Source organism: Lingula anatina, chromosome 1, assembly GCF_051362555.1.
Source record: "Lingula anatina isolate TDL-2025a chromosome 1, LinAna3.0, whole genome shotgun sequence".
Lineage (NCBI taxonomy): Eukaryota > Metazoa > Brachiopoda > Lingulata > Lingulida > Lingulidae > Lingula > Lingula anatina.
The window spans coordinates 32,836,193-32,861,264 of record NC_141767.1 but is presented as its reverse complement, the minus strand read 5'-3'; the positions used below and the strand labels follow the sequence as shown (position 1 = coordinate 32,861,264).

At 36.4% G+C, this 25,072-nt stretch overlaps 3 protein-coding genes and 1 long non-coding RNA gene across 7 annotated transcripts; 3 read left to right on the top strand and 1 right to left on the bottom strand.

The window, feature by feature from the left end:
- The first annotated feature begins 317 nt into the window (after nt 1-317).
- Nucleotides 318-3,827, top strand: LOC106173790 (uncharacterized). The gene is made up of 2 exons (XM_013555029.2): nt 318-1,988; nt 2,121-3,827. The coding sequence occupies exons 1-2, from the start codon at nt 318-320 to the stop codon at nt 2,475-2,477; spliced, it is 2,028 nt and encodes a 675-aa protein (XP_013410483.2). The 3' UTR covers nt 2,478-3,827.
- On the bottom strand, nt 3,069-7,776 carry LOC106173811 (N-lysine methyltransferase KMT5A). Of its 3 annotated transcripts, none has more exons than XM_087018577.1 (9): nt 7,622-7,776; nt 6,948-7,021; nt 6,474-6,624; nt 5,708-5,830; nt 5,277-5,400; nt 4,934-5,021; nt 4,685-4,744; nt 4,272-4,462; nt 3,069-3,900 (listed from the first exon to the last, which is right to left on the bottom strand). In XM_087018577.1, the coding sequence occupies exons 1-9, from the start codon at nt 7,629-7,631 to the stop codon at nt 3,687-3,689; spliced, it is 1,035 nt and encodes a 344-aa protein (XP_086874703.1). In that variant the 5' UTR covers nt 7,632-7,776; the 3' UTR covers nt 3,069-3,686. The 3 variants fall into 3 exon arrangements, with proteins under 3 accessions (XP_086874703.1, XP_086874701.1, XP_086874710.1); XM_087018575.1 differs by having other exon boundaries at nt 5,277-5,407; nt 5,709-5,830; XM_087018584.1 differs by having other exon boundaries at nt 4,320-4,462; nt 5,277-5,407; nt 5,709-5,830.
- Nucleotides 7,777-7,814: 38 nt separating this feature from the next.
- LOC106173802 (uncharacterized) lies at nt 7,815-25,072 on the top strand. 2 transcript variants are annotated; one of them, XM_013555049.2, is made up of 4 exons: nt 7,815-8,113; nt 11,154-11,264; nt 16,714-18,402; nt 18,673-25,072. In XM_013555049.2, exons 1-4 carry the CDS (start codon nt 8,102-8,104, stop codon nt 21,904-21,906), a joined length of 5,046 nt encoding a protein of 1,681 aa, XP_013410503.2. In that variant the 5' UTR covers nt 7,815-8,101; the 3' UTR covers nt 21,907-25,072. The 2 variants fall into 2 exon arrangements, with proteins under 2 accessions (XP_013410503.2, XP_013410504.2); XM_013555050.2 differs by lacking the exons at nt 7,815-8,113; nt 11,154-11,264 and adding an exon at nt 14,254-15,757.
- On the top strand, nt 11,282-14,249 carry LOC147764273 (uncharacterized). The gene is made up of 2 exons (XR_015335616.1): nt 11,282-12,540; nt 13,110-14,249. It is a non-coding gene; the product is annotated as an uncharacterized LOC147764273 (long non-coding RNA).

Below are 25,072 nucleotides of genomic sequence, written 5' to 3'. Positions count from 1 at the left end.
GAAAAACTTTCCTGCAAAATTCAGCAACGTACGTATAGGCCAAAATAATGTTCACTATTTGTTTTAACAACACTGGTTGAGACACACCTTTCCGACGCTATTGTAGTACCAATTTTCTGTTATCATCATTAATATTTTGTTTATGTTATATTTATATTTTAATTATTCATATTTCATTGATTTAAAAACTAACTTCCTGTTGCAAATAGACAAAGATCTACATGTAAATATTACGTAAACCGACGTTACGTCTCTCGTCTACACGTTTTATGACGTCAAAACAAGGCATTTGTACGTTTACATGGAAACTATTCAAAATGGCACTGGACAGCAAAATTATGATTTTCAAGCACCATATGAGCCAATCTGAGAAGGCTCGTTTGACAGACAGACGCAGTTTAGATTTGACGTCTGCCTATCGCGGGGCACGGGTGGTAGAGTGCCCTAAAAACGCCATAGAATTCCGAAAACTACTAGTAGAATGTGACCGCCTTGAGCAACTGAAATGCAAGGCCAACAGGAAGCTAAATCACGATATGCACCTAGTACAAGTTGCCCAAAACAAAATGAGGATGATGTCAAAAACGGGCGTATACGAATATGGCCGCGATGACATAGATACTGACGTGTACGATGACAGGTTAGTTGGAAGTCGCTACAAAGCAAACGGGGAGCTCCGCAACGATCCCCACGGTCTGTACTCGATTGATCAAAGTGAGAAATTTCCTTTTGTTGGCTTTGAAAATGAAAAGAAAGAAGTAGACAACTCAACCCAAAAGGCGTTCCCTAAGCCATGTGGTGAATCAAGTGATTTTGTCGCACACCCGACTATTGAACAAGACGGCAGCGACACATTCAAGGAGGAGCTGCATGGTTTTTGCAATGTACATAATAATAAAACGGAGACAGTCTCAGATCATTCAAAAGAAGAAGACGAAGACTCAACAGTGCCTGAAGATGTAAGAATAAAAAGAGATTTGAAAAAGATACAACAAGATATGACAAAAATTACAAACTATCTGGAAAGCATGAGAAAGACGCAGAGACCATATTCCAATAAAAAATTGTCTTTCCTCCGTGCACATTCACATGACGACCCATACATTCTCCTGTGTCAAATAGCCAATGGACATGAAGACGAAGACCGATATGCATTTGCCCCCGGGAGCACCAACTTTGGACATGGTCCAAAATTGAGCAGCCCGAAAAGGAGAACAAAAAGAAAGGGTTGCTCACACTCCCGATGCGTCGCGTGTGAGTTCAAACTGAAGTTAGAGTCTGATACAGGTGGCAGATTCGACAAAACTGCTTCTGAACGAAAAGACGGTCCTGTGTGGCACACGGGTCCAAGTGGTACGTTTCTGGGATCTCCACAAAGTGAATACACACTGAAAACAAAGGCCTTTGAGAAACTACACAAAAGCAAGAAAGAGCAGATTGGCAAGCCCAAAGGTATACAAGCTAGGTCGGGTGATTTATCTAAGACAAAAAACAAAAGTACACCAAGAGTTGCATGGGAGAAAGATCTAACAAAGGACAAGAATAATGGTAGCCAATGTATTGTAGAGGAACGAAAGGAAGTATCAGTTGGCATCGAAAGAGAACCCAGTCAACCAAATGTTCAAGCAGCATCAGTTCCAAATATTCGCCCTTTCCAATTTGACGACACCCTACCCTCATCTGATATAGAGTTAGTCTCAAAATCAGTTCCTTCAATGAAAACAAAGTCACCACGACACAAGCCTTCTCGAAAAAGTGCAGATAGTCGGAATAGTCCGAGATCTCTTCAAGCAAGAGATACTGAAAGTATGTTTTGGAATATGATGGACAGAGCTACTGTCAGTGGCCAGCATTTGGCAGGGGAAGGAAGACGTAGTTCTGTACCATACAGTACTGTGGTATCACCAGTTAAGCCCAGTTATGCATGGCGCCGTCGATCAGCGAATCTAGCCCGAGAGAGAAAAAGATCGATTCTGAGAGAACAATTGGTAAGTGCCAGTAGGGCAAAAACTGTCATAAGATTGTGCAAATTCAGTACTTTAGTTATTTATCTACGTCACATTGAAACACGGTCTTAAATTCAATGTTTAGTAAATTACAATATTGCTCTGTTACTTCAGAAAGCTACTTCTGTAGTTTGCAAAAGCCGAGTGGATACTTTTGTCAAAGAGCTGCAAGAATTGTCCGATGCCCGGAAAAGCGAAGAAAGAGAAAACGAATTGAAGTTGGCCGCATTCAGAAACAGGAAAAGGGTAGAACTAAAGCAAAAGAGAGAACAGCAGCTCAAGGAACAACAAGAAAAAGAAAAGGAAGAGGCTGAACGAAAGAAAAGAGAAGAGGAAGAACGGCGCAGACAAGCTCAGTCCGCCGGGGAAAGCGTGAGCTTCAGATACATGCGCGCAGTGTACGGGGGGTCCGGTATGTCCCTGCAAACGGCTTTCCAGAGACTTCGGGAGCTTAAGCATTCTAGACATTGAATCTCATAGATCATTTACGCATTGTCCGTACAAGTTCCCAAGACCCACTGAAAGGCGTCCATTCTGCGTCTTTTGTGCGACCATGAAGCTGGCATCGCTGTGGTCATAGAAAGGGGGCACAAGTATTGCTTCGATTGCAGACTAAATGCTCAATGATCGGCCAGGTATCGGCACGTAAAGTATTATTTTTTTACTCGCAAACGGGGCCGTACTACGGGACGCAGAAAGGACGCCGTCCAGTGTAAAGGGAGCTGAAGCTCTTTGTCTTACAAAACGTTGAAACGCCGCATTGCCGACTTTGCTGAAAATCAGGTCTTCGCAATTTTCTTTTTCTGACGGGAAGGCTCATTGTTACACGTTTGGCAATTTCTTCATCAGAATATTTTTCATCAGAAGTGTTTCTTGCTGTCATCAAATAACTAACTTGTTCATTTATCTCGCAATCAATATCAGATACCCGTGGGACCCAACCCTCTGTCAATATTTGTTTGAAATAATGTTTCTGCAGGATAATTCCAAATTGTGCCAATCAATGTAACTTAGCCGTATTTAGCATTCATAATGTCACCAAATTATCAACAAGACTGTAGATAAATAAACATTATATATATTCTAAAACTTTGGTTTCACATATTTCAAGCCTACTCAAACTGACTTACGGTTATACAAACAGTTCTCCCAGTCAGAAAAAAAACCCTGTAACCTTAATCTGTAAAATACATCAATAAGGCTAAGACGACGTTCAAATGGTAAGACTGGAAATTTTATATAAGATATGACTATTTAAAACTATATCAATTGTTGGGCTAAATATATTTACAACATTTAAGTAATTATCTTCAATGAATCCCACTGAAAATGTTTACAACTCAGATATGTTAATTTCTGACAGAAAAAGGCACTAACACTTAACTTTACTTCTTCTAAAATGTCAAAATGGATATAAATAAAATATCAGACATCGTAGAACTAAAATCTCTTGAGATTCTTTCCCACGAAGAGAGAAGAATGACTGATCACTGACATTAAAAGTATATACACTAAATGTATTATCTGCGTTTCTTTCATCAAATGTTTATTTGAGCATAGAAAGACTGTGCACTTATGACAATACTGAGTTTTTTTTTTTTTTTCTTTGAAAAAGAGTAACCTATCCACTACTCAAAACGTAGAAAAATTTTGTAAATTTTATTGAAAAAAATGTCATTATCAGGACTTCAACCAAGGATGTGCTTCTATGGAGGTTCTACTCCTATCTCCATAATCGTAGGTCAATTCTTCCCCACATTTTATGTCTACAGCAGCTACCAGTATAAGATGTGGTGTATCATTTACACCTATAAGTTTAGTCGTGCAGTTCCCAGATTTACTGCTGTGATTCAGAAGCCTTCCAAGACGACCCGATTCTGCTGTGGCGTCAACACTGGAAAAGAATACAGATTCTCTGTAATGCATTTTGAAATTTGCATCCAATAAATTCTATAGTGCTTCTCATATATCTATCCAACTGTCATGTCACCCATAACCATTCACAAAAATGTGATGAACACTAAATTTTCTTCACAAATTTAGCATTATTTTCCTTTACTGAAGTCAGTCTTCCATGTTGTAACGACCAAGATATTGAAAGCATGTTGCTGACAAAGTAAAACGGCAACACCGTTAATAATAATAACAATAAAATAAATATAAATATAAGAATGACAAGAAAGCTTCACCAGTCAATCTTGCCTTTTCAATTGTCTTTAATGTACAAATTAATACTATGTCTATTGTGTAAAATATGATACAAACCAGTATTTTTTGTTCTTGAAGACAAAGTAGTACATGTAGCACCCATACTTGGAATCTGTGGCATATTTTGCATCCCTTCTCTTAGCCTCCTCAATGTCTATCAAGTCCCCTGCATACTCCACCACAAAATCGCCTCTTTTAAATGGTTTGGTTGCTACCACCCCTCGACCTTTTCCCTCAAAGTCCACAACCTGCAATGTGCATTATATCAATTATAAATTTAAACAAACACCATCCATACATCTTGTTTAGCATGGCTTTGAATTCTTCACTGTGCATCTAAAATTGAAAATCATACAGGCATTATAGGACATTTTTGAAAATTGGTCTTTATTACCTACAATTGAAAATGGTTGGGTGTTACTGGAAAAACTGCGTTTTATGAGCACATACAGCTGGAATGTTTGACATACCTTTAGACCTTCTTCTTTTCCAGACAATATAACTTCATGAAGATGCTTCTGCTCTTCTTCCTGACCAAATAATCAAACAGCAGTATTTCACTATTAATGCAATTTTTGCAATATAAACCTTATATGTAAATATTAAGTGGCTATCTAATACGAGAACCAAAAATTGCTTTTCACAATCAATGTTTGACATAGCTGGAATTTGTATAAACAATTATCAGGAAAATTTTGTGATCAAGCTTTTTGCTTTACTTTTATCTCTTTCTTTGGTCTTCTTTCACTTCTTCTCACAGGAAAATAGTCTGTTACCATGTGACTTTTCACTTCTGTAGTGCTTCTCCTACAAAATAATAGTAATAAAAAATAAAGTAATATATAATAACCCAGATATATGAAGCAGTGTAAAACTTCTTCAGCTCTAAAGTGGATTTAAATGATTCTGTATTGAAATAATAACCACTGGACGATGTTTACACTAAATTAACAGTGCACTTAATAAGTGAATTATGGCCCAAAATTCAACATTATTAGTATTTTGCTTACCAACGTTACAAAAAGTTATCCAAAGTAACACATTAAGGTAAAAAGTACATACTTCTTCTTTGTTGTCTTTGGTCTTGGTTGAGATGGACTGTCTGCCACACTGCTCGACTTCTTCAAACCTTTCTTACCCCGAATGCCTTGCTTAAACTTCGCCCCTGCTGTTGCAGCAGCTGGTGCTGTTTCAATAAATTTAAACAAATCTTAAGAATACGCTAAGCATTATCAAGAAGAATTGAATTTATACTACTTTGACAGAGCTTTTATGGGCTTCAGATTTTCTTAGCTGCTCTTACAATTGATGGGCAACTTAATTCATTCTACTTACACGAGTGACCTATCAAAAACCCAACAGTAGTTCATTCAACAAATGGTATGCCACTGAACAAGACTATGACCTCACCCTCTCCCAAGGGTATTGGGTACTGCATCTGTATTTGCTGATGTTAGCTACCAACAACCCATTTGCATAGGTGAGATTCATACCTGGTTTATCACTTTGGATTGTCACATCAGCTTCGTTCTGTTTTGAGGTCAATTGTGAGTTGGATATACTGTCACTTTGGCTGCAATTAAATGTGTGCTGGGCTGATACATCTATTGCACCATCTGCAAGAAAAAAATAATGTAAAAATTAGGAGATCATTTAAAAAAAAAAATAAATCAAACACACACACACACACGCATGAGCAGATTTATCAGTTCAGAGGAGCTGGAGAATCTCTGAGCATGTCCCATTGGCTTGGTTCATGAGTTCCGGTTAGACAAAATACAAAAAAACATCATCAGCGGAAAATTAAATGGGATGTTATAAAACTTAGCTTTATCCAGCTTTATCTTGTATTGCTGAGTGCTTGGCTAGGTCTGCACAATGTTTGATACTGCTATTCCTGACTGGGGTCGGGCTAGCGCTCGCCAATTTCGCCAAATGCGAAGATAAATTGACTTTGGCGAAAAAAATTTGAAAAATGAGCGTAGTAATTTTGCAAATTTGGCGAAAGCATATCTGGTCGAGCCAGGTACGCAAACTTCCCATAACTGTTCCTCACAACTGTGAAAACAGCATTAACATGTACCCGATTATGTTTAGGATACAATCTAATTATAGCAAGGTCAATTTACCATATAAAGAAATTGACTCATGATGCGATGCCGATTTTACCCAATAGCGTTGTGCGTGTGTTCCACTTTTATATCGACTTAACCCTGCATACTCAGATCATCTAATTATATGACACCTGATTTAGTTTACCTGACTGAAGAACAGGACTTGGTTCCTTCAAAAGAGCTCTTTTGGGTAGACTTCTTTCATCCACTTCTTTCAGGGTTGTGTGAAAGAATTTTGTGATTCTTGGAGAAAGAGGATCTGAAATTTCTTTCTGATCTTCCATACTTTTCTTAACCTAAAAGCACAAGTAGTAGTACTGCTTTTGTAAAAGATATTTTTATTTAGAACTTATTCATCAAATTTATTCTGATCAAAACATGCTGTACATTTAAATCTATTTTTTTTTTTTTTTTTTGCTGATTGAATGATTAATATTTTGCCATGTGCACTTTATTTAAGCTGTGTGAGACACAGGTACTAGTTATTGATATATGCACTATAGGGAATCTACACTTGCTTCATATATGTACCTTTAAACCAAAACATGACAATCTTTACAAAACTGCATAACTCACACAGTCTAGTTTAGACAGAGACATTATTGGTGTGCTTCATTACCTCTTGAACCGTGGTACTATTTTCTTTGATTTTCTTCAGGTTTTCCTTGCCTCCAACTATACCTGCAGTTTTACCTAAAATTTAAGGAGATTTTGCTTATCGAGGTCTTTGCAACATGATATAAATAAATGAAAAGTTTTTATTAAGGTGAATAAGCATCTTCAACACCAACATCCTGATCCAAAACAAGTTTTCAATGAGGACATTTGTACAAATACAGCAACTTGGAAACATGTGAAATTCTGCATGTACGTTAAATGTTGTAAGATTATACAATTTCTAAACGTATGACATTGATAGCTGGTTTTTTACTAAATTTTAATATGTACATTCCAGGATTTGATTTTTATATATTCTTGATAATACAAAAATAAAAAATAAAATTTATTAAGATAATTTTTAAAATAAACTGAACAAAGTACTTAGAAAATTGAATAAATACAAGTTGACTTGGATGTCACAGTTTGTGGTATCCTCTACACGTAAATATATTTCCAATATAATTAATCTGAATACCAGAGACATTGATCAAAGTTAGTAGACCTATTTGATTGAATTTTGGGAAAATTGTAATGCAAACGACGAATCTGTCATGCAATGATTATGGATATTATTTGATCTCCCTATCAAATGACTGATACGTACAAAAAAGTACAAATGACATGTAACCTCACCTTTGACCATCCTAAGAAAGTATTATCTCATATATGCCTACAAAAAGAACAGGGAACCTTCGTTGGGAATAGGAAAACATAAAGTGAGCACAGACAAGGCATTTAAATGTTGACCCATTTACAACCGCAGCCTCAGGTTGGACAAAACCTGAGATTTTGATTGGCTGTGTATAAGTCACATGACCTTTTTGTCTCCTCAAAAAAACAAGTAAACATGTATGGCTTTGCTCCTATAACAACGACAAAAACTTTTTGTTAAAAGAATGCGGTGATTTCAAAGAGTCTAGGCGCAATAATTTCGACAGGCACTTTTTAATGCTAGAGCCATGTTAACAAAAACCTCATTTTCGATGTGAAGTTGGCCCACACGCTCAATAAAAACGAGGCCAGTGTGTGGAATGCGGAGAGAAATGGCGGATTGACCATCACCAACAGCAATAACAACGGGAAACTGGAGGGAGAATATTTTGTCCTTGTGAAATGAAGCTGAAGGTGAGTAGTTGTTTCATAGCCTAGACATGTTGAGACATTGATTTTTTACATTTTTAAAACTCTGGCACATTAGCTGGGCACTCTGTGTTAGTATAGTTTTGGTCCGTCTTGTAACCAAATTTGATATTTATTTACTAATTTAGCCTAAGATTTAAGTCCAGTTTTAAATTATTTCTCACGTAATCGTTTAAGAAACTGAAGCACATAATAGTGTATCAAACACTTCATAATCATTTCATTTTATTTGGACACAGGTCCTGTTTCAAAAAATAAAATAAAAAGGGAAAATAGTATGAACAAAATTTGGTAGATGGAATTCCTGGGCATATGTTGACTTCTAGTAAACTGTAAGTGCTACTAAGCTTTACATCATGGTGGCAATGGTTGAAGTGGTAAGTGGGATGTGCTACTATACGTGAACAAGTACTTGTTCACTTGTGCCAAGTAATGACATCAAAGAAAACTGCTGACACAGCGATTTTAAAATAAATGTCAACCTCATGCAAAATGCGTAAGTTTGATTTGAGAGCCTTGAAGCAGTATATATATTTTTATTTAAGTAAGAAAAGATGAACATGATTGTGTGGAAATGTCCATAGGGGTATTAAAAGTCACATTAAACAATTTTGTGGGATCCAAGAGAGAATTTTTCCTTTGCTTAAAGAGATAATAACTGTTCCTTTTGGCCAAAAAATGAATTTCCCTGGAGTAAACAACAATTTTGCTATATTTACAAATGGTTAATGAATCCATTTCTACATTCAAAGTTAGTCCCTGTTTTGTTTTGTTTTTTTTTTTTTTATAATAATTTCTTAAGAGATTATTACAGTGTATAGCCATCTATGGAGGTCACGGGGTCAAATGACAGGCTCAGATATCAGAGTAATAGCTATTACTGCCGTTTTTTATGGTAAAACAGAATATATTATATTTCTATGTTTTTATTGTGAAATATAGATCTCATACGAAGAGTTATAATCCCTTTAAGTAGGAACCGTTTTCTTGACATAGAAGGCTAGAACAGAAGAGGGGACATTATCAGATGCCTGGTTATGCTGAAGTAATGAGTACATGTTTCACCTTGCTTTATTCAAAATGTCTCTATTATTAAAAAATAAATTTTTAAGAACTAAGAGAGAGACAGACCCTTGATTCTTGAAACGGTTTGCTTCTCACTCATATACACATATACCACAGTTTTCATCTTGTAGACTTGGGTCATCTGTTAAATACCTTCACACTATATCTTTATATATACTGCTACATGACTTTTCTGTTTGACTTAGAAATTTTATCTAGAGGTAGTTGTTGATTTTTCATTATCTATAGATTTCATCTTTGAACTCTACCTTTGGACTAGATTTTGAATAGGACAGTCTGATAAATCCTCCTAAGTTTGCTGGTCTGTGTGATTTTAAGGCTTTTTTTCTTTCTTTTCTTGTACCTATTTCCTGAATTTCACACTTTTCTGATAATATCTAAACAATACTTTTAAAAAAGAATATTAGAGAATATTTTGTAGCTTCTTTCATTAGCAAGATGATGCTGTAAAAATTGTATTGACTGGTGCTTATGGGGACATGTAGTCATTTTTGTAAGCTAATTTTTATTATTTTTAAGCCCAAAATATTTATTTTCCAGGATTGTAAAACAAGTCTGCTAGTAAAAATGTATCTTAAGTGTGAAGGATCATGTTACTTTGTAGTTTGTGCCTAGTGATGGTGGTTTGATAAATCCTAGGTATCTCCCCTCCCCTTAAGTTTATATACCCTTCCATCATTATGTAAGCTAATGTAATTTCTTATTTATGTATTGATCCATTATATCAGGCATATCCTGAAGGACTGTGCTATTTTGGTAGAAGGCAGGGCTGTCATTGTACGAAGCTGCCATTTTGACCTCTTGAAGTACCTTGGAGAATTTTTTGACCACACCACAATAATCCAAATTGGGTGTAGCCGTAGGTAGCGGTAGATAACTCTGCAACCACGGCAGATAAAATCTCCAAAATTGATGTAGTAATTGGCAAAGGTGTGAAGACCATTTTGTGCTACTGATTTTTGATAACATCATTTAAACAATTTTTAAATAACCATTATTTAGGTATTAGGTATAATTTATCTAGGTATTGGTAATGAAATCTTAACAGAGTGCATTGTAAAAAATCAGTTGCAGTTGGTGTAATTTATATAGTTATTATTGATAAAATCTTAACAGAGTGCATTGTAAAAAAAAATCAGTTATACTGCCCTATAATGCTCATTCACAATTTTCATTTACCTTAGAAATTTTTCTCATCTGAGCTAAGGTAGAACATCAAAAAACCGAAAATGGCACTTTCACCCTCAAAACACTCCTATGACATCATCAGCAAAATAACCATCCTTTTTCTGAAGACAAAAAAAGTCATGAACATTTTATGCTGGTATGTTAGCAACCAGTTTAAGTTATTTTTGTAGCCTGATTTTGGCTAACAGGGCATAAAACTTTAGGGAATAGGTATGCAGTAATAAGCAGATGAACAAGACACTACTGTGCTGATCACATGCTCTTATACATATTTTGGATGCATGTTTAGATTTGAAATGAATTTAATTTATTTTATAAATGATGAAGCATTAAGGCATGGCAAAACTGGAACACATTTTATATATCATGGTTTTGACAATGTTGTAGTAGATCAATCTCAACAAACAAAATGCTTCAATTTGTGTGTAGTAGAAGTAGATTTTGATATGATAGTGTTTCCTTTCTACTCCTTTCCGCATTTTTCATTTGTGCAGGGAAGACATAAGTACTTTTCACATCTGTTTGCAGTCAGTGAGAAATCAATGCAGTAGACCTAAGGCACAAAGCATTATTTTCTGTGGATTGAGTAAATGCTTATATCTATAAATTGGGAATCACGAAAGTTGTAAAATTCTCTACAGTGTTTAAAACTACATATCATTTGGTAATTATGCAATATAACAGTTACTTAACAGGAAAATACTGTATAATGTTAAAAAAATGATTTGGCAATTATCTTTTACTTTTTCAGACTGCTGCTGCTACACCTCCTGCCAAAGTGACCACCAGAAGTGGACATAGAGCCAAACAAAGATGGCTCAGGAGTGGGCATAGAGAAACTGAAGTTTGGGTGCCTGTTAAAGTGAGTGAACAATATAAGACTGTTTTTTCATCACCAGTAAGGATGTCATGTTTGAAAATACTCAGAAAAATGAACTTTTTCATGAAAAGTTAATTAATTGATTAATGATAATGATGGTGATGATGATAATGAATTGTTCTGAATAGACATTATTACAGAAACTTAAAGCAGCATACAAAGCGATTTGTATGCTGGAAATTATTCACAAAAACGTCACTTCCACAGCATCTAACACTTCAATTAAACAAGATCCATTTCAAATTTAACGTCTAACACGCGCCAAGTACATAGAAATAAAGAACTAAAAATTGCACTTACATCCCACGATTGTAACATACCTTGCATGTCACGTGACTCAGATACTAGCATATGAATGAGGGGGTGGGAAGAAGTGTGGGAAAACTGCTTAACCTACTTTCCGTCGGTGAAGGTCGGGTAAGCAGGTGTACCATGCGACTGTCCTAATTTAACAAGTCAATGCGGTGGACAATGCAAAGAAAAAACTTTTTAGCACGTAAGAGGGATAAAAAGCAGAAGGAAGTACAACACAAAACTTGCACGAATAAAAGTAGGGTTATAATAGAGAGGGCAATGATATGTCAATAGACGTAAATAAGACATTTGACCTTCAGAAACCTTGTACTTAGACAACGTCAAATGATGCAATGGCCATGCTGGTTAGGAAGCCCTAATAGTATTTGTAGTAAAAGGTACGCGCACAGTGAATGAATTGTGCGCATGCAAATCGTTTTCGAAGACAGCAGAACTGAACGCAAAGAACGGACACAAAACAAAGTTAAAATCGTGCTTTGATGAATAATATATACATCTAATGGTGATGATTATTTAAGATAATTTTAGACGCCACTCTTATATCATCTCAACAACTATGATAGCACCCTCCCTCAGTTTGTATGCCGCTTTAAGGTACAAATGTTTGACAAATTAAGGTATTTAACCTTCATGATCTGATTTACTATGGACAATCATGACCTAATTTGATTAGGTCACAATTTGTCATACTGATAAAGTGATTATTATCTACACAATTTTATACTGGGCTCAACTTGGGTGTTTAATATAGTGGGTCTTCAATAAGGTATGATAAAGCAAATTGAAAAATATTTTTTTGGTGAACTCTGAATTTAGCAACTGAGTCACTCACTTATGCTGACAGGGAAGTATGGTCATACTCATAGGACATAGTTCTAAACCACACTCCAGTAAGGATGTAACTAGGACATCTGCGATCTGCAACTACTTCCTGTGCGCAGCGGTAATTATGATTTGAATTAATAATAATAATAATAATATTTATTGGAGAATGGCAACCCGAAGGTTGAAGTTATACAATTACATATATATATATGAATATTTAAGTCAAGGAAGCCTGGTCATTTTTGCACTGGTGCACTCCTTAGACGGTCTCACCTCCCTGGGGAGCATACAGCTCGGCTGCCGTATTAGGCGCTCATAGCTAATATAACATTTCTGCACTGCCTGACCAGGCCCCTGCTTCAACCCCTTAGTGCTGAGTGCCAAGCGGGGAGACAGCAGGTACCGTTTATAAAGGACTGGTATGTCCCCGGACGGGATTTGAACCCACGTCCTCCCGCTCCGGAGGCGGACACTCTAACCACAAGGCCATCCGGTCGGTATGACACAAGTCGAAATAGGAATTGTTTAATGATATAAGGGATACAAGGCTTTTCCTAGCAAATCATCCAACCGTCATCTGGACTGCTGCTGGCATCACCTGATGGCCAGTATTCAAAGATAGCTGGATGACTTATGAATTTTTTTTTTTTTTTTAAATGATCGCTTTGCTTTCCTGGAATTTTGTAGGAAGTTATAGGTGATAATGTTAGACAGCCTGTACCCATCCAATCCTGGGGAAAAACCTTGAAGAGATATGTGATGTAACCATGAGACATGTCAAGACCATGGTAACCAAAGGACTTCTTGTTATGTGGAGGAAATTTGTTAGGTCCACCACGCATTTGGATCATATATACTTCAGATTTTAAGCGGGCATACAAAGCAGTCTTAGTGGGAAATGATATACAAAAACACCACTTTCACTACATCACACACTTGGAATAAACAAGATTTATATTATTTACAACATCAAAGATGCAAAATTTATGGCAAAATGTGACTACAAATGCATCATTATAAGTTTCATGATTAAATATTTTCTTATTTTACGTGTCATTTAATTTAAAAAAATGCACTTGTTACAGAGTAATGTTATCTTTGACCTTTAAGATATGTAAATGCTAGCAGTAACAGGTGCAGTCAACCTTTGAACTAAGATGAAATTATATAGGCAAGATAAGATTCAACCAACCATACACAGGCCTTATAGACGGATTAGGTGTTACTTACACTACCTGCAGATCTTGTACCGCTAATGCCCATATTAACCACAAAATTCTTAAATTAACCAACACCTAAAATTATTTAGCACCAGCAAAGCGATACCTAGCACTAACATTTATCCTCTCTGGGCATTAGTGCTAAAAGATCTGCGGGCAGTGTTAGTAAACGACTAATCTGTTTATAAGGTCTGATACAGAGAGCGTTGGATTGATTTTTGTCCACAGTGTCAGTGGAAGTAGACAAAGCATCCCAAAGCATCAAGCTAAAATAAAGAACTGATTTATAAATTATGTATATATGTACAAAAATGAACACAGTTATGAACACATGCACACACAAACACACACACAAAAAAAAACACATTATGCTTCTTTTTAGTTTTTTATCAGTAGCATCAGTCTGCGACATTAACCGCTGGCCCGAATGCCAGTGGCAGTTAAAATTGGACTGGGCCAGTGAAATTTCTGAAAATCGGTCAGTTACTGGCCCTACTGGGCCAGTGGAATTTTTCAGCAGTAAAATGTACTCCAATTCATTTATAAATGATTAGGTCAAATGTACATATCTTTTTTTTTTTTTTTTTTTTTTTTTTTTTTTTTTTTTTTTTTTTTTTTTTGTAATAAACTTTTGAAAATCCCATGTTTTTGTTCTTATTTTTAATAGGAAGCCTGTTTAACCTCAGTGTGTTAATTTGAGTAATCTTTTTTGAAGTTTGGTTTGGTCAGTAGATTGTCAGATCCTGGTGGCTTGGATGGCATATAAGTTGAATTATACTGTATTGTTTTAAAGAGTGGTTGAAACAGTTATCTTTAGACTAAATGAGTAATGTGTATCCCTTGAATATAATTTATATTAAATGTTTTAATTATTGGATTGCTTTTCTGTGCAACCTAGTTGTAGAAAAGGTGTGTTATTGATCTCTTGAGCTTTTTATTGATGTGTCCTTGTTTTATATACCTTTAATTGATACAGATAGTTTGATTTATGGTGGGGTAGCAAATGATGTTAATATGTACAACTACTTGTGATGATTACATTTGCAAGTGGGTCACTGTCTCATTATATGGCCCTAGTGGGTGTAAAGGCTTTAACTAACTGACCTACTATATGAGTTGCATTCACAGTTTGTTATGAGATGTGTGAAAAAGAATATACCAGTCAGAAACATGAGGCGTCAGATAATGTTAGAGCTACTAATCCAGTGATTCAGAGCAAGCTTCTGCTGAGGTGGACAAAGAAGGCAAGTACTCTACAGTGCATTTTACAGTTTTCAAGATTCTGGCCAGATGTGTCAGTAGAACCTATTGGGTCAGTTTTTTCTTGCAGCTGGATTGACCCAACAAAAATGTGCCATTAAAGTGGACAGTAATGCTGCTTACAACCTTGCTTGGATAAATTATATATTCTTCATAAGAAGTCGCATTTTATTGAATTATAGCCTAAGGCTGTGGAACCAAGTTGCCTGATCATATCCGCTGTGGTACTTGAGCAGTGTTCCGTTAGTGGTTTGTAAAATGGTGCCGTATATTAAATCATACTGTAACCCTATAGAAGTCTAGATCAGAATTACTCATTAACTTAGAGCAGTGTCAATGATTGACATGGTAACATCTCACGAATGGCATATAGTCATGGTTATTTAATTAAGTGGGATATTTATATTTAATATACTTTGTGTCTTTGAATATGGAAATATAAGCCTATTTGGAAGATGCCACTTCACTTTTTACAGCAATTGATGACTCCACTGGTTTGCAGGTTATTCAGTTTTTAGTCTTGTAACTGATTTTGATGTGGCAATTTTGCAATGTTAATGCAGTACATATCATTCAAAGAAGCTGCACATGTAGGTCATTAAGCATATGAACAGGGTCTGAAACCAGAGTAGATTTTAAATTTCTTCTGATAAGATAGTAGCTAACTGTGTTTAATTTAGAGAGTCAGGTGGTTCAGTCGTGTCCCCAGTTAACTGGATATCACATTAGAGTGGATTGTTCTCATTGATTGAGGCTACAGGTAGATAGTTAAACCAGGTGGGAGGAACACTGTTCCAGTTATAGGTGACAACTTACAAGTAGAACCACTGGAAAATGTCTGGGAATTATCCAAATGTAAGCAGTGTGTTTTATAATGCTTGGATCATATTACAAAAAGTTACACTGTCATCTTCCTTAAGGGTTTTATATCCTATTTTTTATCCTGGTTTGTTTGAATAGACAGAGTTTGAGTGAACAAAGAAGCATTGTCATTAAGTCATGGTTTGATGGATTATATTTAGTTATTGGCTAGTTGACTTGCAGCTTTTTATATACATTTGCTTTGTGCAGATGTTTAGCTCATGAGTTGATATATTTGTACCAGTCAGACTGTTTTCCTGCAGTCTCCCAACTTAAAATTAAACAAAATTTTGCTGAATTTTGATGAGAGTGGGAACAAAAATAATGGCAGACTAGCAGACTGCAGTGAACAAAAGCTGACCGAATTTATGGATATTTTTGTGGTAGTTTTCTGACAAGTTCTGTGTAATAACATTTTTGCTTAATCATACTTATTCACAATGTTTGTTACTTCATTAATGCTTTCTAAGTCATTCTGGTGCATTGACTGTAGCCCTTATTGCTAAAAATTGGCAAAACCTTACACGGAATCTTGTACGTTTTCTATTAGAGACAACTGCCTCGTTTAGGAATAGAAATGTGTTAACAAAACCAGCTTAACAAAGTTGGCCGGAAAAAAATGTTCAGCAAAATATAACATGTAAGGCATAATGGGTCATGTTCCTTTTATCATGGTCACATGGGAATTAATCACTGTCAAGTATGAGGTTGCTCTCTGGAAAGCCTTTACTTGTTTCTCACAGCATTGCTAAAATATGTGGCTCAGATTAATGTTTAAATTTTGTCTTTCCACAGGTTTGGCATTATTTAAGATCATGTTTGGATGCAGTTTTTTTCCATGAGAATAAATTTTATTTTTGTTCAGTTTTGGCATTTTTTTCTGTAAGAAGTGTGATTTAAAGTTGACAAAATATGGGTTTTAGTTAAACCAATATTTTGATTTCTTTCAGGTGTCTGAGAGCCCAGAAAAAAGTTCCAGGAAATGTACATTGAAGAAAGTGGTTCCATTGACAAAGGAAGGGCAACCTAAAAAATGCACACTTCACGAAAAGGATGAAGTCCAAAGTGAAAACAGTAAGGTGTTAGAAAAGAAACAATCAACAGATACTGCTGTTACCACAGACAACATTGTTCCTGCTGATTACCAAACTAAAACCCAGAAGACCAGCAATTCAGCAGAATCCCAAAAGCCTGCTTTAAAACCGTCTCCCTCCAAACCTGTTTCTGAGATTCCAGTTAATACAAGTCATCAAGACTCTGACAAGGAATATAGCAAAACACCCAGTACTGTAAGTAGTGTTACTGGATCTAGTTCTCTATCTTCTCGTACAAATCCATTCTGGCAGTATATGGAAGCATCTTCAAAACTTCAGCTATCAGATTTAGATGCAACTATAAAAGAAAGGGAGCTCAGGGTGAAAGTTGTGGACATCATTGGGCAAGCAGAAGAAAAGTCTTCATTAGTACCTACAAAGGAGACAATGGCTAATCCGAAACTTGCATCGACTTTTGGAGGACTGAAAAGAAAACTTAAATCAACCAACTTTGGAGCTTTTAAGAAACGAATGCTTGAACCTACAAGTGAGGAACAGAATTTTGATGAACAGATTAGTGGCAGTTCCAAAGAGAAAGTTAAAGAGCAAATTGTGAGTATTTCTAAACTGGAAAAGTCTACAAATGATTTGACAGATTCTAAGAAAAACACTAACCCTGATGAACTGAGTAGGCCTTTCAAAGACACAGCGGTTTGTCAGAACTATGCTCAAGTTGGTGAGGTGAGAGGGATTTTAGAAGATTCCATTAACAGTCAGAATAATCCTACCACTGTTGAGGTAGAGAGATCTTCAAATGATACAAAAGACTTGCAAAAAAGTTGTAGCCAAGTAGAACTGAACGAGTCCTCACAGGCATTGTTAGCTCAGTGTAAACCATGTTTCATTAAATTAGTAAACTTCTTTCCAAAGCTAATTCAAAGCCCTGTGGCAGTACCAAAACTCAAGCTGAAAAAGGACATTCAGAGAAACTGGACTTGCAGTATGAAAGATTCATTACCATCTTTGTTCCCAAAGTCTGCTGATAAAGACAAACAATCATCCAGTATGTTCCCAAATCAACAAACCAAAGTCAGGAAAAACAAAAGGAAGAAGAAAAATACATTATCAGCCTCTGAAACTGTTCGAAAGTCTCTTACTGCATATGAAAGACACTACATCTCCTATGTCTCAGGGCATAAGAAGTCTGTGAGCAATAGTGCCTCAAACAGTGTTGCTGCATCAAATGCATCTGAAAGTCCTGTTGCAGGTAAATCCACCTCCAATCACGATAGTGGCTTGCCAACTTCTTCAGAATACACAAGACCATTCTCTGGCCCATTCCGCACATACTATATGTGTAAGAAATGCCCATTGACTCTTTATGACAAGGAGGCTATGTGTGAGCACATCTGCTTACATTTGAATATAAAGCCCTATGCCTGTAATGCTTGTTCAGTCAAATTTGACTGCCGAGTTGCTTTGGCATCCCATCAAAATGCAGAACACCCTGGGATGGGACAGCAGTCAAAATGTGTTATGTCAGGTAAAGAAGAGGACCACTTCATTAGTGTGCTCAGTGAAAAGCATGAAGAAAAGCAAATTGAGGTAGGATGGTTTCAGAATGTCTTAATTACAGCATACTAGTAAATTAGACAACTGTGTTTATTATGGAGAATTTTACAAAAAAAAAAAGAAAGTGGAGGGGCAGGTCACTCTTGAAATGGCATGATTTGTTTTGAACTATTGCTCAAATCGTTGATACCTCTCTTTGATACCTTTAAATCTAAAGTAAAAAGATTTTAGCTGTCTTTAAACATTTAAGGTTGGTCTTTTTATTTAATTCTGAATAAAGTAAAATTTATTGAAAATTTTCAGGAATTGAAGGAGGTCCAAAGAAACACCCATGGATTGCAGATCCAACATTATTACAATTTAGACAAGCAAAATGACACAGTAGAAAAAACTGCACGTGACTCTGAATCATCTGAAACCCAGCCAAATGTTCATTCTTTTCCACCCACAGTGTCACAAGAACACACAAGTGAGGATGACAAAAAGGCTTCAGATGATCAGCAGCAGTCTTTTCAAGTGCCATCAATTGAAAGTATCCCTTTGCAAGAAAATACATCTGAAAACCATAAAATATCTGAAACCCATAATTTAAGTGAAAGGTTAACAGAAAGAAAGGAAACAACTGTGAGAAGCACCTTTCCAACACAGCCTAAGAGGACAAAGCAAAACAGAAGAAGAGCTGGCCGTAGGAGTTGGGCAGTGAGGTATAGAAAAAGGCGAAGAAATAGGTTTAAAAAAACAGGATCCAATTTGACATCCACCCAGTCCAGCATTCCAGTATCAAGTGCCCCTTTAAGTGAAGTTGATGGAAGTGTTGCTAAGCAATCTCCCTCTATACAAGAAGAGGCAGTTCAAATCAGTATTTCAGAAATTGTGAAAAGGAAGTCGGCTTGCATGGCTAAACCTGTTGCAGCCACTACCTCGACAGGTTCGAAGACAGTAGTGCAAGAGGACATGGCATCTGTTGTTTCTGCTTCCTTGAGTAATATTGAGGACATACAGAAGAATCAGGCCCAACCTGTTAAAACCGTGTCTCCCAAACGCGTTAGACAAGTAAGCCCAGAGAAAAAGATAAGTTCATCTGAAGCAATTTCAACAGCTGTTAGCCAGTTGCGTGAACTTCAGTCAACGTATGCTATACCTGCAACCACTGAATTAGCACCATCAGAAGCTTTGAATCAGCAACCCAAGTTTCATTCTATCTACAACAATGCAACGACATCAAAAAGCTCTGTTTCTTTACAGTCACAAGGGTCTCCTCAAAAGGAAAAGAAAAAGGTTATGTATGCAACAATAGGAACACAGACAGACAGTATGATTGATGATGAAGATGATGATGATGATGTAATATTCATAGGCATGGACCCACAACCAAAACAACCAGTTGCCACACAAACAAAAACCTCAGCACAGAGCTCACAGATGGCCACAAAGTCAACACATCAGCCTGGGTCACTTATGCAAAATAACACTGCTGTTTCGAGCCAAGCAGCAACAACAGCTATACCCAGCATTCCACAGAGTGTTGTAACAACAGGCAGAGAAACCAGCACATCCAAGCAGATGCCAGAAATTACTGCAGCATTGACACTACACGAACCTCCAGCAAATCACAACACGAGTCCAAACCATTCTCTGCAGTCATCTCTAGTACCACAGCAGCTCAGAAGAGCACCGCTTTCAGGTGCTGAAAGGCAAATTTTAGAAAATGCACTGAGCACACATACCCCAGTAAGTATGGTCACAATACCGATGAGTCACAGTACTGGCTCTTCTGTAGATATTGGCTCTACATATACAGTTGCAGTGACTCAGGCAACTTCCATTATGACAACAGTGCAAACATCTGTACATGTCCTACCACAGCTGGGGAAAACTCCACTTAGTGATAGCCATCCAACTATTACTGAAGTCTTGAAAAAGACTGATAGACAGCTGCAACAGGGGAGCAATTCTGTTGCACAAACATCCAATCCTCCAAGGGGAGGATATCCTTCCCAGGTGGCCATCAATCGAGCATATCTTGCCCAAGCAAGGGAACAATCAAAAGCTGGTTTTGTACCCCAGAAAGATGGAGTACAGCCTTCAGCGGTACCGAATGAAACACTGCAAGCATTTAGACAACCCCAACAAAACATTAGACAGCCCCTGACAAATCAAGCCACAGTTCAGCAAGCTGTTCAACAGCCGCCTGAGATGACTGGTGTAAGGCAACAAGCTTTTTCAGGTATAAGGCAATTGTCACCACAGACTGTTTCACAGCTGCAGCAAGGAAAAACTACAGCATACAATGCTGTGAGAGCAGCAACTGACAAACAAAGTACAACTGCCCAAGGAAGTCTTGGATCACCAGGTTCACAAAGTAGTTCCATGGTTATTCCACCTCTAGCAATGCCTGCCCAAGCCATGCCCATGATTCCTCAGCAATTTCCTATGATGATGCCTATGATGTCTATGATGGCAGCTGGTCAAGGCCAACAAATGATGCCAACAGGCCAAATGTCACCTTTTATGGTACCTTATTATCATAATAGCCAGGGCATGGGAGTTGGTCAGTCACAGCAGCCATCAACTATTCCAGGTCAGCAGAGAGCGTCAGATACCTCTCCAACCAGAGTGGTATCTCAAGTGCCAAGTAGAACCCAACAGGCTCCTGTTCACAGACAATCCATGCCACAAGCACAGCAGTATATGCCATTGTCCCAGCAACAGCAAGTACAGCAGCCGCAACCAATTACATCGCAGCAACCTATAACAACAGTTTCTGGAGCGCAGATTTGCAATCCTACACAAATGCAGAAGCAGTCTGCTATTGTCACCCAACCTCTGGTGAGACAACTTCGGCCACCACCTCCATTGATCCATGTCCCTAGGAGTCATTTTCCACCTACTACTACTTCAACAGCACACATACAGCATGAAAAACAGTCTGGTAGAAAAGGTGACCAGCCACAGGATTTAAGGGTACGTCAAAGAGAAAACAATGGAGATGGCTCACCAAAAGTTACAAGCACAACTGGTGATCAGGATGCACTGTCTGCCAAAAACAAAACTAATAATATACCAGATTTCAGTGTATTTAACATAAAAGCCCCAAGGTGTCCAGAAAGTGACAAAACAAAGACTGATTTGCCAACTTCCATCCCTGTCAATCAGCAAGTGCCATCTCAGCCATTCAACCCTATGTTGATGCCACATGGAGGTGCTATGATGATGGGGCCCAGCTATCGGTACCAGCAGTGTTTTCTTGCCCCAACCAAGGATGCTTCTGGCAATCCAGGACTTCCAGTTACACTTGTCCAGTGTGGATTCTGTTTCCACTGGTTTGACAGTATGAAGAATTTAGAACACCATATGTATGAAAAGCGAAGTACTCACAAAGGGTTTGCGTGTCCCATTTGTAACTATCGTCCTTTAATGGAGATGTATGCAGTGAAGCAGCATTATGAAATGTTCCATCCAAATGAGCAGGTGGTCTACTTTCCAGCCACTAGGTCACCTCAGCTTACAGCTTCTGTGCAAAACGTCCAGGCTTAAGTTATGGTGCTGAGGTCAGGATAGAAAAACCTTCACTATTATCTGCTCCTTATCCAAATGGGTTTTTAGTTGTTTGAAGTCAAATCTTTTTTTTTTTTTTTTTTTTTTTTTGTGATGATGATGACATGTGTCAACTAATTCAAATCAATATTTTGTATAATTTTTTTTACATTTTGTAAAGAAATAGGTTTATTCTAAGAAACGGCCAGTAAACCGAGCCAAAGCATCTGCCATTGTTTGATAGTAAAGAAACTGTATTTTGAGAAGTAGAAAATAGTATTGAATGTCAGAAAACTGAACATAGGTAGGGTTTCTTGTTGTTTTTATGCTTGTGTTGTAACTTAAGCCCATGTTTAACGCGTGGTCTAGTTTTGTTTGTGTTGCAACTGATGCACTTTAGATACCTTTGCAATCCAACACCATTGATGTTAGCAGTAGAACTGCTGTGTATGAATTCTTGTTGTTTGCATACTTCTTTGTTCTCTTGAGTAGATAAGCAATACCAAATAGCAATATGGTGTCTGGTTTTGATTGTCGTTCACTGTGCAAAATTTTATGGTTCAGCTGATCTGTAGCTAAATCACCAAGTATTCTTTTGATGGGAGGTCATTTGGTGGAAAAGTGAACATGTTGAATGAAGTACATAGGTGTTATTTTATTATTTTTTATTTATCATGTTGTTTTTTCCAATTCTTTTTAAAGCGTGGTTTAACTTTAAAGAGTATTAGTAAGATGTATATGTTATAAGAATGTTAGGTATGTATACTTGGGAGAAAGAATAAGATTCCAATGAATGATAGATGCTTGAAGGAATGTTGGTGGAGTTCATTGATGTAAAGTGTGCTTAATGATTTGGCCAGTAACAATGAATTAATCAAAGGAAATTCTATACAGTGACAGTATCTTAAAAGTTTTAGATAGTCGTAAATTAATTTTTTCTTACAGTACATTACAGTAGAACTAGGAACCATCAAACTGTTATATATCCTTTAGTAAAATTATATTTAATATAGGTATATTTTTATGTACAGTGACATATAATAGATAGTGATTTATGAATAAGACATTTTGTCTATCTGTACTCTTAATGTGTTTATGTTCTGTGCAAGGGATAGTATCATGTAAAAGGCTTACTTATGTAACTAGATATATCCATCTACATAGTTTGCCAAAAGTACTAAATTTTAGTGATAGTGATTTTGTTTGAAACTTGTATAATTATTTACTTAATAAGTTTGAACCCTTGTTATTTCCTGATTTTTCTTTTTGAATTAAATGTTCAGCAAAATATGTTTACAATTTTTAATGTTAGAAGAATATTATGCTTCATTTTTTATGTAAGCAAGTCAATGCTAGATTGGTTATATTGCTCCAATATATGGCCAGTAAGAAAACTTGATCCAGTGTTTTTTATATCATTTCTGTGTAAATATATATATCGAATTAAAATAGCTAGAATAACTTTCAGTACTATTCTCCTTGAGTATCACAGACACACAAAGTCTTATGAATCCTGATTTTTTAAGAAAAATTATGATGAAGCAAAGGTTAAAGTGAGCAGTGCCATTATCCTCTTGTGCTTACATGTAATTTTAGAAGAAAAGAATTTTGAATTTCTGTAGCATGAACTTCAAAATATTGTGGTTTTAGTTCCAACTTCAAAGGAGGACATTTTGTATTTTTTTGTATATTTGTATGAAATGTGCCATATTTTTTCCCTCCACCAAAAACAGTTCATATTGCATATCTATGTGATGGAATTATTGGACCCCAAGCATAAGGGCTGTGGGTACGTATGGTTTAACCATATTGCCATCTCATCCACCACTTGTCAGTAAATACAAGTCAGCTGTTACTGCATCTCCTCAAAGTAAATTGAAACTTCAACTTATGAATATATATGAATATATTTCAACTTGAACATGTTAGATTTTGGTTTCAATCAATGTATTTACATAGCAGTGACACTTGTCACAATGCATCCATATCCATATTTTTTTTTAATATTAAATGTTTAATATCTCCCAAATCACAAGAAATATGGTAACAGTTCCTACAGAAATCTGTCTGAAAGTTATGTTTAATATTCAAGTCTGACCTTCAATTTGACCATTGACCTAAATTTCAGTGGCAAATGGGATAAAATTTTATTTTATTATTTTCCTTTTTTGTGTGTAAAAGAAATATGTTAGTGCTGATTTTCAGAAACTTAATAGACTCACACACTTATATTATGGTGAGAAATGACACTTAAAGTCTCTATTCAGTTGTGTGAGTTTGGGATTGAACGATGCATTTTCACAAGAGAAACAGATGCAAACTAAAAACTCCTTTATTAAAAATCACAAAACGTAGGGACCTGTTGTATGTTGCTTTCTGGAAAGCTCACAGAGTGCAAAACCTGTTGTGGTGTCCATTTTTTTTTTTTTTTTTTTTTTTTTTATTGTTTCCTGTCCAATTTAATAGTTATCAAAAAGTATGTCACAAAGTTTTGCCTTTCTGACCCCGTTTTATTAGTGTTATTGCCCTTTTATATGCATAATCCAGCTGGTGGTACGTACTTAGAAGGCAGCTTTGCCTCTCTGAACATCTAGTTTAGTGTGATCCATTTTAAGGTGAAAAGAAGACCTCTTTTGGTGTACCTCACATGTGGGGCTTAGAACTATTATGTCATGATCAGCTTGTCTGATTGGCATTTTGTACAACTGCACTATTTGGGTGAAACCTACCAGTAGTAGCACTTAAATTTGTCAGTTAAAGGGCATTAAGGGCAAATTATTATTATTATTATTATTATTATTATTATTATTGGCATTAAACAATCCATGATATCTTTGCTGATTTTGCTACGTGTTCCACCCATTTTTCTTTTTCAATATAAGGCTCAGTTTGGACCTCTCACTCATTTTGTGTAATAGATACGGTATGTTTGAAATTGTGTGGATTTGAAACAGATTTATTCACAAGTTGTCTGTGATTCACCACTGCAATTGTTTTCCTTTTTTAAAAAAACAAACTTTTAATGAAACTGATGGTATCAATATTTATAGGATTGTTTTAGGATTGTCCTTCAAACTAACAAAGATAATGTATTATATTTTACTCTAGTAGATGACACATGTAACTGATTTTAGGAATTATTAGTGAATCTAATACTTAAAAAATT

Bases quoted from the DNA above. Each gene is read 5' to 3' on its own strand.
- LOC106173790 (XM_013555029.2), top strand. From the start codon at position 318: ATGGCACTGGACAGCAAAATTATGATTTTCAAGCACCATATGAGCCAA. The intron at 1,989-2,120 runs GTAAGTGCCAGT...CTGTTACTTCAG, and splicing joins CGATTCTGAGAGAACAATTG to AAAGCTACTTCTGTAGTTTG.
- LOC106173811 (XM_087018575.1), bottom strand. The intron at 6,625-6,947 runs GTAATGAAGCAC...TTGTGCTTTTAG, and splicing joins ATAGTACCACGGTTCAAGAG to GTTAAGAAAAGTATGGAAGA. The intron at 5,831-6,473 runs GTAAACTAAATC...TTTTTCTTGCAG, and splicing joins AAGTCCTGTTCTTCAGTCAG to ATGGTGCAATAGATGTATCA.
- LOC106173802 (XM_013555049.2), top strand. The intron at 11,265-16,713 runs GTGAGTGAACAA...GATTTCTTTCAG, and splicing joins AAGTTTGGGTGCCTGTTAAA to GTGTCTGAGAGCCCAGAAAA. The intron at 18,403-18,672 runs GTAGGATGGTTT...GAAAATTTTCAG, and splicing joins ATGAAGAAAAGCAAATTGAG to GAATTGAAGGAGGTCCAAAG.